General features: G+C 35.8%; 1 protein-coding gene across 2 annotated transcripts in view; it reads right to left on the bottom strand.

Moving 5' to 3' along the window:
• The window catches only part of LOC130607094 (chromodomain-helicase-DNA-binding protein 9), an 81,167-nt gene that overhangs the window by 24,375 nt on the left and 43,804 nt on the right, over nucleotides 1-12,988 (bottom strand). For both annotated transcript variants that reach the window (XM_057423911.1, XM_057423921.1), the window contains 9 exons: nucleotides 11,958-12,095; nucleotides 9,734-9,855; nucleotides 8,232-8,475; nucleotides 6,907-7,083; nucleotides 6,154-6,297; nucleotides 5,394-5,649; nucleotides 4,285-4,495; nucleotides 1,425-1,620; nucleotides 433-600 (listed from right to left, as the gene is read on the bottom strand). In XM_057423911.1, the coding sequence (XP_057279894.1) occupies nucleotides 433-600; nucleotides 1,425-1,620; nucleotides 4,285-4,495; nucleotides 5,394-5,649; nucleotides 6,154-6,297; nucleotides 6,907-7,083; nucleotides 8,232-8,475; nucleotides 9,734-9,855; nucleotides 11,958-12,095 (1,656 nt within the window). The remainder of the gene's footprint in view (nucleotides 1-432; nucleotides 601-1,424; nucleotides 1,621-4,284; nucleotides 4,496-5,393; nucleotides 5,650-6,153; nucleotides 6,298-6,906; nucleotides 7,084-8,231; nucleotides 8,476-9,733; nucleotides 9,856-11,957; nucleotides 12,096-12,988) is intronic.

Genomic DNA, 12,988 nt, shown 5'->3' with positions numbered 1-12,988 from the left:
CATTAAAAGCTAAGAGAACAGTCTGGTTGGCAGCTGAAATAACTTCTTCTGTGGTTACAGTTCACATTTTTACAAATATGTGTCTTTTTTGTTTTGGCTGTTCCAACACAAATTTAAGAAAATTACCTCTTAGTACTAGATGCAAATCTCATCTTAAAGTAACACAGTATGTTAATATGAGAAGATACAAGGAAACAAAGCAAAACTTTTCTCCTTGTTTTTACTTTGACATTATCTACATTGGACCTTAAGAAGCAAGAAATAGCAAGACTTATCAGAGTAAGTGACTACATATAAAATTATGTCAATTACACTGTTAGTCTGCATAACCCAAATGCAAATGACAGAGAAATGGTAGCTTTTGTAATTTAAAATAGTTCCCACATGATTACCAAAGCAAAAAGAAAGTTATTTCAAGAAACATCTACATACACCACCAACACTGTTTTCTCTTCCACTCATACTCTGTAAGACAGCTTTATCCAGTCCCAGTTTCAGACTCGCTCTGTCAAACATCTCTCTTTCATAGGAATTCCGCGTTATCAGTCTGTAGACCTTCACTGCTTTGTTCTGACCAATCCTGTGACAACGGGCTTGAGCCTTTTGAAGGGAGAACAGAACAGCAGCAAGAATTTAGACTTATCTAGGAATAAGACACTATTAAGAAATTTTTTCTGTTGTAATGCAGATGAACATCTGATGAACAACAACATGAACTCAGAATGAAGACAACTCACATAAGTACATGAAAGCTACTAGACATTTTCTGCATTGTGAACAGTTTTCTAAAAACAGTGCGATAAGTAAATGCAGATAAATGATCTGTGCTGAATGCTACTGGATGGTATTTCTCTTGCAGTAACACTACATAAAAAGACATGCTAGTTCTTAACTTATCTGATCTCCAAATATAAATGGTAAAGGAGTTGTGACTTGAGACTGGATTCAATTTCAGCAACCAACTCCTAGATTTGATTAATTCAAATTATGTTTCTTAAAACATATTATTCCTATACTTTAACTAAACAGCTCTATTTCCACGAACTGTGTTAGTCGGTATATGCAAAATCTAACCCCCCAGTTCAAAGAGTCAAAGTCTTAGGGGTTTTATCAACTCACTGACTTAGTTTACCTGTGTTGTGCTTTCCCAGAGTAATCAACATGAAAGAAAACGTTAGAATACAACCAAACCGAGAAGACATCTCCCATCTAAGCAGGAAGTATTCATCAAGAAACATTAAACATGGGCCTTAAAAACCCTGAACGTTCTAAAATGATGCTTGTTCAAAATGGAGACAATATTCCAAGCTTTAAAAACCCTGAACGTTCTAAAATGATGCTTGTTCAAAATGGAGACAATATTCCAAGTGACCAATTTTTGTTTCAACTTTTTAGGCTTCACCATTACGCTCAAAGGAATTTACCTGCAGATCATTTTGAGGATTCCAATCAGAATCAAAAATTATACATGTATCTGCTGCAGTCAAATTAATGCCCAAACCACCAGCTCTGGTACATAGAAGGAAAACAAAACGGTCTGAATCTGGTTTGCTGAACCGGTCAATGGCAGCTTGTCTGAGATTGCCTCGTACTCGCCCATCAATTCGCTCATATAAGTATCTGAAAATTGCCACAGATACACACACACACACACAAAGAGGGATTAGAACAGATCTCCTGCTTGCATATTTATTCTTTACAGTGAATAAAAGTGTATCAACTAACTCTGATTATCAGAGGGTAACATAACCAGGAATCACGACAGAACTTGGATGTGTGTAGTACCAATACACATCAGCATGTCCAAACAGGGAGCATTTTAAGAATAGTTCTGAACTTCCTTCACTAAAGTAAGTACCTGATTAGACATACTAGGAAACACATATTGACAGGCTAGTTAGCTGCATTAAAACACACCATCACCTGAAGTCACATGCGGACACTTACAAGTTTTTCCCATGCTGCTATGATTAGATCCCCCCGCCTTGAGATCACACTAGCAGAAAAGTAAACTTTTGTATTATATACCAAGTTGTCTGCATGTGTTAGCAGCAGCCAAGTAACCAGCTGAAAGCAGTCCCTAGTGAGCTGTCACTGGACAAACTGCATATTGATTCTGTCAAGATTAAGAGAAATGGAACAAAAATGACATGACAGCACCTCTAACAGCCTTTATCAAGGCATCAATGAATCCAGAGCTTCCTAAAGTAAACCCAGTAAATTTAAAAGCCTGAAATAGAACTGTCATTTTTCTGATCTTTGATAGTTACAAAGACTCCCTTGAAACTTCTGAAATCAAGTGAAACACCTAAAAAGGGAGCAAACACTTCTGTAACTTGTATATGGAATAAGATGCTGAATGTGTATCTACTGGTCAAAAAGCCTCAAAACCATTTTCCTTCTAATCTGCTAAAAAATGGCACAGCATCCACAGGACCACAGGTGTTCTGGCAATCAGCCACCTCCTACAGTCATGAATTCTGTTAAGGATGAAGTCTAATCATGTGCGCACTCTAACATTTCTAATCAAACAGTAGCACAGAGAAAGTTTTACCTCCTATGGATTTCAGAAGATTCTACCTGCAGATACGATGCACTAGTCTAGATGTTACTATTTTACAGAATATTTTCCATACACTACTCTAAAATTAGTCTATTAAAATCAAGCATACAAAACCTGTTGAGCTCACAGTTGAAATAGACTGCTTTATGAAACAAAAAACATAGAAGCATAGAAGTTATATACATTCTTCACAAAAGGAGATTTTACTATAATCTACTAATACATTCCAGTATCCACTGCAGGAAGGCTTGACATTTTCACTGACTTTTATTTTTTAATGTGTTAACTCTATATTACTAGGTAGTTTACTGACAAATACACACTTCAAAGCAAAATGTACATACCAACAACTAGACCATTAAAAACCCAGAACTGTGCCTTTTAATATTTTTTTCAACTGTTGATATAGCAACAGTTGATTCTAATCAAGGTTAAGGTGAGATTTTACGTGCTAAAGCTTTACATGTATTATTTAGTCACGTGTTTAAATTTAAGCTCTTAGGTTTCTATAGAGTCAACAATATAAACAAATGGTGCTATTGTATGTGACAGCAAAAGCCAAGCTAAGGAGCTGCTTTATGGCTAGCAGTTCAGTTGTGCTCCAGAATTCAAAGCAGTAATAATTCAGGAGAGTTGGGAAGCAAAATTTTATTTTTACATTAATAAGAAGCAAGCCTCCAGTTGTTTACCATTTTGTATTTAAATTCTGCTAGGAATAAGGAGCTGCATTACCCCTGTCTGGTCAAAGTTCAACAAGATGTAAATGAAAAACACATTGTATGCTTTCCAGGGTTTGGATGAGCAACCCTGAGCTTGAACTTACTTGCCTTCTGACAGGCAATGTATAAACAGTACATACATAGTAAAACATTTAATAGAAAAGGAAACAAACTGACGGTTTTGCAGATTATCTTAAGTTTTACTGCATCTTTCTATGTTTTGTGTTTGTTACAGTTATCTAAAGGAACATCCTGACTTAAGAAGTTAGCCTTTATATCAGCATGGTGTGCTGTGTTACTTGAAATCAGATGCTGTGTTGCTTTAAGTCCCTGTTCTCTGTGATATGCTAGCCTTAGTTCTTGCTCTCTAGAGCATAACCGAAGCACCCAGAGTCTATTGTATATAGGATGAGTTATGTGACAACCTGGCAAAGTAGAAATCTATCTAGCCAACTTGGCAACAAAACTTACTTTAAAGGTGACCTTATGTAAGCCGCCTTCATTATACTACTAAAAAACACACCCACAGATTGATTAGACCCTTGCCCAGGTGAAGACCCTTCCCGTGCACAAGTGTAGTAACAGAATGATGCTACAGATATTATTGTATGCAAATCACTAACCAATCATTGTAACTGGGAATGTACTACCTTGTAATTTTTGTGCATAAACATAAGAATGAAATCAGCACTGGGTGTGCCTGATTTGTGGAAATTCCACCTAGCACCTGACTGCTTCTACTGTTACACTGGTGTTAAGGAGTTTTATTCTCCTGATGTGGAGACAAAGGCACATAGTTTACTCAACAACCTCTCTTTAGTTTTCCAAAGTTTTAATTTGTTGGTGAAAAAGTGGGAAGTCCCTACAGCAAGTTACAGTGATTAGTCAGAAAGAAAAATTTCCCACCTTTGGTGTGGTGTAATCACCGATCCTGCACTAATATTCAAAGATATGCCCACAGAGAACAGTATAATATAGGAGACAGAATATGCAGTATCTTACCTTTTATGTATAAGGTAATCCTCCAATATATCAAGGCAGCGTACCATTTGAGAGAAGATAAGGACTTTGTGGCCTCCTGCTTTCATTTTTGGAAGAAGTTTATCAATAAGAACCAATTTACCAGCAGACTGGATCATTGCTTGCAGATGGAAGTCTGGAGCACTTGGGCTGTATGTTTCTTTAAACTCCCCAAGGATTTTCTCTTCAGCACCTATTAAAAAATTTATTTCTCTATCTATAGGTGTATCTACACAAATACTCCGTATATTTAGAAGGCTAGGTTACCTAAATCAGTGCCTATACTCTAAATATCACCCTATTAGTCACTGCTGGAGACAGAGCAAAGTTCTGGATGGATCTAAAGTCTAGCAAGAACACCTATTTCTATAAGTAGTACTTAAGTAGTCTTTAAGTTTTTAAGCAGAGCACCACAGAGCATGTTCTAGTACAGCTAGAAAGAGGTAACCCCCACAACTACAAAAATGAAAATACTTGTTCTTATGCGTTGTATAAAAAAAAAAAAAGAACCACAAGTTCTTTTGTCTCTGTGATATTTTAAATGGGACATGAATCTTAAGACAATATTTTGAATACTGTTGGACTTCATGATCTTAAAGGTCTTTTCCAATCTAGTTTATTCTATGATCTTGTGATTTTTCTGAAGTCCTACTACAACTGAAATCATAGCAGGAACTTCAAGAGCTTAAAGTATATTTTCTTGCAAGCAGGAAAACCACACAAATTGGGAAAGGCAATAAAGACAGACACAGACCATATCACTTGCAAGAAGCATTTAAAGTTAGCTCTAGGAATTTTTCATACTGCTTTCAAAGAGATGTAATATTTCCATGAGATAACTGCTTCTAAATATTCTGTGAAGTCCTACAAAACAAGTTCACATTTCAGGCTTCGAATATGCAACCGCCTCACAACTTTGCCTTATGTTTATAAAAAACATGCTTCCACCTAATCCACTCCTTGGAAAATCTGATGAAAGCGTTTAAAAACTACAATAAAAGTTCTGATATATTTTAAATGAATGTACAAAAGTAGTAAATTCAAAAATAAATAAAATAAATGAACTCCATCAGTCTTTAGCATGTATTTACCTTTGATGAGATAAGGGTGATTACAACACTTTCTGAGTTCCATCATGGTGTTAACCAGGTTGGGTACATTTGCTTGTCCTGCTCCTTTGGATAAGAAAGCAAAATTTTTCTCCAAAATCGCACGATAATATTTCTTCTGAATGTTAGTTAGTTCTACTTCAATTATAGTTTCTTCTTTAGGAGCCAGCTTTTTTTCTACATCTTCCTTTAATCGTCTGAGCATCATAGGTTTCAGGATAGCTTGTAGTTTCTGAACCTAAATGAAATACAGCAGTTTGTCAGAACATGAAAAGTAATAGCGTAGTTTAATGAAACATTTTGATCTCCGTATCATTAATTTTTTTCCTAGACTTGCATAAAATAATTGCCAGGTGGCATCTTACCTTATTTTTAACCTCAAATGACTGAAAAATGTTTTCAATGTACTCAAAAAAATGTACCTTTTTAACATTTGTCTGCAAAGGCTCTCCCTGCAAAGCAGAAAACTTCAATTCTTATTATTCTCACTAGTTGCCAAATTCGCAAAACTGGCCCAAAAAAGTAAAAGTAATTCTTTAATATAAAATATCATACTTCACTGATTTCTACTGCCTGCACAGTTCAGAGGAACTGCATGACAAAAGATGTTACAGATGACACATGGCAAGTGAAAGGGAGGGTAGGAATCAAGAACCATTACTATCCAGAACAAAACTTCTCCCTTCAGGGAAGTCACTTTTACACACTGAAGCTCAAAGTGAACTTATGCACTATGCAATACCTGTTCCTCTGTTTTAAGGTCTCCAAATTCTTGCATGAATGTAGATTCAGCAGGAAACCGCAATGGTTCAAGAAAATGAAGGAGGCTAAATAGTTCTTCTACTGTGTTCTGCAGCGGGGTACCTGTTAACAGCACTTTATGCTCCTACAATAGGAAACAAAAAACTTACATGACCATACGTGCACATATTTGCAAAAACTTCTGTGTTAAGTCTGAGTGTCAAAACCTGAAAATACCAGTTCTGCGTGTAACTAAGTACACACATAATACAGATAAACAGACTTATCAAGAACAACAGTATTTTCTACTAGCTTTTCTTTAAATCCTGACTTCCTACATCTGTAATGAAGAAATGACTGAACAATTGCACCTGTAATATTCATGTATGTATAATCCTCCCTATTGTGTGGAAAATATACATGCCAAGCATGTATCAGAAAGCAAACAACTACTGAGAACATTTAGCAACAAGTGTATCAAAGTAATAAAGTCAATTAAACAATGCAAAACTAGTCACTGTGGATCCTGTAGTAATGCAACAGAAGCCTCAAGATTCATGGCAGTATCTGCTTTTTAAAATATTTCACTAAGTTAAATAAAACCTTAACTACAGGACTAGACAATAATTCCTCTTTAAACTCTGCTACTTGCTTTTATTGTTAAAGAACTTGTTTAAAACTTGCACAAAACTTGTCATTTATTATCATATTGTACTTAACAGGAATCAAACCCCAAAAGTGAAATGTTACTCACAAGGTTCATTAATTTTAGTCCTTCCAAGAGTTTGCAGTTTTTGTTCTTCAGTCTGTGAGCTTCATCAATAATAACGCACCGCCACTCAACTGCATTTAACTCTGGGCACCCACCAAGAATCATTTCAAAAGTTGTGATAATGGCTTGGAATCTGTAGGTACCTCGAATGATACGTCCCTAGAGATTCATCAACACACGGAAGTTGTTACATTACTTCAAATGTATTTAAAGATTTTTGTTGTTGAAGTTTTATCACCAGATGTGGGATAAGTTGTTTTGTCATTCCATACACATGTATTTTATCTCTGTAACTCTGTAATTAATACTAATGAGTAATTATCCAAAGCCACAAATCCAATATTGTCTAACCAACCATAAACTTTTAAGCACTTTTAAATTACAGTTACAACCATCTAACAGAACTGTCTCAAAAAGGTGTATGTAAATAATATCACTTTTTTAACCCTGGGAAAATCTGAAAGACTGTATCACAGGAAAAGCCTTACATTCAATTGAAACATATGACAGTGTTACATTTAGCAATCATACAGTAAGTAATATAAGTATCACCTGAGGACTAAATGAACGCTTTTTACCCAGCTTATTCGACTTGGTTGGTCTGACAATGAGAATATGTAAGGCCTTCAATATGGCAGTACACAGTACGTCACTGGAGAATGAGAATGTCATTTTAATATTTAGTACTACTTAAAAAAGAAGAGCTTTGAGTGTTTTGAGCCCTATCAGTTCTGTAGAATTACAATGTTTCAGTCATGATTTATAAAAACTTTATTTATACAGAATATACAGAATGGGAAAAAAAACCAAACAACCAAAACCAAACCCCCAACGTTTTAGAAGAGTCAAATTTCAAGGGGTTTTCCATGTCATTTAATGTGAAGTATTCCAGGCAGTAAAGCAAACTGTACACAGACAAAGACAGGAAAAGGAAATCAACAGCTACATAAAGGTGATGTACAGCTTAATCAGCTGTACTTCTGTTCTCACTGCTTTTCATATTCAGGACCCAACTGCAACCATCTGTGCACATTTTAATCTCCACACAAGTACCAGCATCACTGCTATTCAATTGCAGAATTACTCAGCATGCTAAAAACAACCTGTATCTTGCTGCAACCACTTCCACAAAATTTACTCAGTAAGGATATGCTAAAGATTCTGGCATGTAAAAAGCTTAACTAACACATGTAATATAAAATGACCTTCAGTAAGACGTATGTATGGATAACGTAAAGTATGATTTCACTACTACTACCAGAAACAGGTTTTGGGTAGGTTACAGCGTACAAGTCTCATTAGATTACCTGTGAATCCCTGAAGTACATTTCATACTGCTGAATCATCTGCCTGCTGATCATGCTTCCATGATACACTACAACATTAAGGTCAGTCCACGTGCGAAATTCTCTTTCCCAGTTTGCTATGGTGGAAAGCGGAGCTATGATCAGAAAAGGCCCTCTTATACCAGCCAGGAGGATTTCATAGAGGAATGTAATTGACTGAATGGTTTTGCCAAGACCCATTTCATCCGCTAAAATGCAATTTCGCCTGAAAACAAAATATATTTGTGATTAGCATCAGAGAAAGTACAGACACTAAAGCTATCACTCAAACGAGCAATTTATAAAAACAAAGTCAGGTTGTCAAATTGTCAAAATTGGGGCACTATAAAAGATGCTTGCAAACTTTTCCTGGTTAAGTTAACTCAGCACACAAAATTACAAGTTTTCAATCATGTTTAGCACTGGCAAAACCTGAGAATATTCCATTAGGTTCTCCTAGAAAAAGATTCAAAAAGTATTCTTTCAGAGCTGTACTGGCCCTAATTAATGGAGTTCAAATCGATCAGATTTCCTATCTTTAACACTAACCTTGACAAAACTGCTAGAAATTAATGAAGATTCCCTGAAAGTCACAGATGGAAAGTATTTCAGCTACACTCACGTAAAAGGAACACATCATAGCATTACTGCCAAATTTCCCTTCTTGTTTCCAGAACTCAGACAGATGTATATAACCACATTACCATATGAAATACCACTAGGTGCTCACCCTCAGCCATACGTTCCAGCCCTTCAAGCTATTTGCACACCTGCTCACACAGCTATGTAGTGCCTGACTAAGAATTAAAATAAACAGTATGGTGAAATCATATGCTCTCTGACATCATCTCTACAGAGGACAGGCAACTGATATTTAGAAATAAAGCAAGCAGGAAGATTCATGAAGAGAAATCCAATTTAGATACAAAGAAAATACATTGTTCTGGGAAAAAAAAAATCTCGAAGGCTATTATATTCCCATTAATGTATCACAGCATTATTTAACAAAAGTTACCTTTAGTTTATAACACAGAAAACACAATTATTTATTAGCCTTAATTTTGAAGAAACATACCTTTATTTGGGTAATTTTGAAGAGAGATAACTCTATTAGAACTTATCCTAGAAATTATTTTGAAATACACAAGAGTTTCCAAACTGTTCAAAAAATTCTGAAAGCTTGTACTTTGGTGGAAGTTGGTTTTTGCTTTAATTACCTCACAGGCCTTGAAAATGTATTTTCAATTATGTTATAGTCTTTTAAGATTTCCTTTTTGTTATTCTTGTGGCTCAAAACATACTTGTACACCCAAAGGAATAGAAATTATTTTTTTCCAGTTACAACCTTTGTGCTGTAAGACAACCTTTGAGCTATAAGCAGAGAGGTTAACATAAATTTAACTCAAGCTGTACTCATCCTCCTTAATACTGGTTCACACCATGCGGGTTTAAAGCTTACATTAAAAAACATTCCATGGATATACCTATTGTACCAGTTGAATAGGAGCCAGTTAAGTCCTTCCAGTTGATATTCCCTGAGCTGATTGCCATTTTTATATTCCCTGGAGTGTTCTATCTTCTTCCAGGAGTTTGGAGGTGGTCGGTCCTTTAAGGGAAAGATTAATACATGTGCAAATTGGTACATGCTTTATTTTCCAAAATGTTTTAACCCATTATTTCCAAAGTGTAACAACTTAGATTTAGAATGCAATTATTCAACCTTAAAACTGCAAAGGTGTTAACATTACTTACTAATTTAATAGTCTGTGGAAACCTGAAATTTGCATTTATTTATCAATATAAAGTAGTACTTTTTAAATTAATAATATCAAGCAACTGATATCTAAAACTAGGAATGCAAATAGCTTGGCACTGGCAATTTGAAACACTAATTCACCTATACAAGAAACTTCAAGAACATACTAAGTTTCACTCTGGAAGCTCTAAGAAAAGCTGTCCTATAACTGAGTATCTGCGACTACCAAAATCCTCAAAGTCTGAGTAATGCTGGCTGCTGGCACTACCCTGAAGCTGTATGGGCAACCTGCACCGAGTTGCTGTGATCCTGCCCTTTCTTTCTAGCACTTGCCATGGTCACTTCTGATCACTCCATCTCACAGTCAGCTGATTCAGGAAGCTAACACCAAGAATATAAACAAGTATACTTGTGAGTGGTTTAGTTCCCTGAATCTACTTCACCGTGAGATTGGATGGAAGACGTTATAAGCCCATGCAAGATCATGATGCAAAGGACAGGATGAAACAGACTGTAACAGTATCATGGTATATCATCATAATGTCCCTAGCAAGCTAACAGAAAGCTGAGAAGCTATATAAACACACACAAATTCCCAAGCCTGGAGACTCAACGGCCTGGCCATTAGCTTAGCAGGCAACTGAGCAGAGAAATTTTGAAGTTCTTGACTGGTATAAGGTAGGATTTCTAGTGGAAAACACTCTCTTGGAATAGCTTCTGCTTTGTACCTTGAAGAAACCCACACATTCAAGAGAAATATTTTTAGTTATGAGCTTTTATGATCAGCTGCACTCCCCCCATTTCTAAGTTTTTATAAAAGCTTGCATTCACTCTAGACTCATGTGGCCTGATCTGCCAGCTCTGAATTTCAGAGTTGAATTTTATACCTCTTTCTTGCCAATGTCAGCATCACCTGACACCCATCTCTGAGCTGTAGCTGCCCCTCCCTAGCAGTTGTGGCTTCCTCCCCTCTCTCAAAACACCCATCTGTCCACTCCCCCACATCAGGAACAGCCACGCTCCCACTCGCACGGCTGCTGACAGCAAACACTTTCTTGCAGTTGCTGGAGCCTGGAACAGAAAATACTTGTTGTTGATGCTAAGATGACTGTCAGTTGTACAGGTGCACTTTAGCTCTTTAGTCATCTTTTTCTCTCAAAGCCAAATATGGCAACAGAGAGGTATAAAAAGCCCTTCTTCCCACATGCCAAAATGGCAGGATTTAAAATAAATACTAGAAAAATTAACTAAATATAATGTGAACATGTTAGTCGTGACTACTGTCATTATCCATAGATGCAAAAACTTAAAAAAGCCGACAGATGAGAACACTGTGAGTATTCAGCTGTATAAAGTAAGTTAGAACAAGTGTGGTACTACACCACACACAACACTCGTCTCACTCTGGCAATGACATACAGGACTTCAAATAGAAGTATTTTGTTTTCTCCTGCTCTGTAAGACAGAAGATTCATAATTTAAAGATAAAACACATTTATTAGATGCAATTTTCTTCCTTTCAGCTAGCCATTTACGACAAGAAGAAAAGTAAAAACAGGAAGTAATTACGGAATCTGTTTGACAGATCTCGTTTGCCAATTTCTTTCAGTGTCAAAGCACAAGACTTAACCCTGTTCATTATGTAAAGGATGTTTATTCTGTTTCCTCGTCTTAATACTGTTTAGAGTCTGTGATAACCAGTTTCAATGTACTGCTCCTCACTCAAAGTGAGTTATAGCTATATAGTAATATTTTTTCCTAAACATTAATAGAGTAACAAATTAGAGTATTTATCTATGCATACCTGAAAATATAATTATTCATAAGTAACAAAGCACAAAAAACCTTTACACAGAATGCCAAAAAGCCTGATGTTTTAACACAGAAGCTTAAAGTTGGAAAAAACATATCCAATTTGCTAAGACAGACAAGTAAATTAGGTGTAATTTTACCAATCTCCTGGAGTCAGGCCGGGAAGCTTGCAATTGTTCAAATTCTTCTATTTTTGCTTGATCTACATCTTCTTTCAGCTCCCACGTACTGTCTTCATATGGCAACGAACACCATTTTACTAAATAGTAAATAACAGGCTGCAGAAGAAAATTCTGAATGTTATCAGCTTTTAATTTAGTATACAGACTGTTAATATGCCTTAGTATTTGAGTAACTAGCTAGCATGAGAGCTGGGGACAGAAGCACATTTCTGATAATATTTAAAATACTGTATCTTGTTATCTACTTACTTACCCTTAGTTTCTCTGTTACTTGTTGTAGACCCCTGCAGTACTTTTTAATTCCACTTATCCACAAGTAGATCTTAGTCTTAGGAAAGATAAATTACTACATTTGTGATGTTTTCCACATTTCCACAAACTAGAATTTACTAGACTAGAGAGGTGCTACCCAGAACACTTCCTCCACTGTTCAAACCAACCTACCTAAACCAAAGAGCTTTCTTAAGTTTCAAAAACAAAAGTCTTCTCGACAAAATAGAAAGCTTTAAAGGTCAGCCAGAATTTCGGAAAAGTCTCAAAAGATGGAATCAATGCAGATTCTCTTATTTAGATTCAGTAAATAAAATGTTTAAAAATTAAATAAAATTTGAACTTCCATGATCTTGGGCAAAGTCTTACGATAACAATACACGTTTTCCTAAAAAGTGTAATAACAGCAAATTTGCTGCATACAATGAAAAATAATTTCAACTCTCAACCCTGCTTTAGGAAGATTAACACAGAAATCACTGGATAAAAATCTATTCATTTTGCTGTCTAGAAGAACAAAATAAGCATCATAGCTATTCCAGGCTTAATCAGCAACTGTCAGTTTTGCTCTATGCCTGCTTCAGGTTCTTTCTGAATTTAAGCAGTTTATTTGCTTGATTTGCTTTTCTGTTTTCTTTAGTTTTCTGATCTTATGTGTTTGCTCTGTAATAGCCTTCCAGAAGATGTACTTCAAGTACTATTGTATGACCTATTAATAC

The sequence above is a fragment of the Pezoporus wallicus genome, unplaced genomic scaffold (genome assembly GCF_028554395.1).
Source record: "Pezoporus wallicus isolate ANWC-B61680 ecotype Strahan unplaced genomic scaffold, APGP_CSIRO_Pwel_v1 contig_14319, whole genome shotgun sequence".
Lineage (NCBI taxonomy): Eukaryota > Metazoa > Chordata > Aves > Psittaciformes > Psittacidae > Pezoporus > Pezoporus wallicus.
This window is presented reverse-complemented; position numbering and strand designations above follow the sequence as displayed.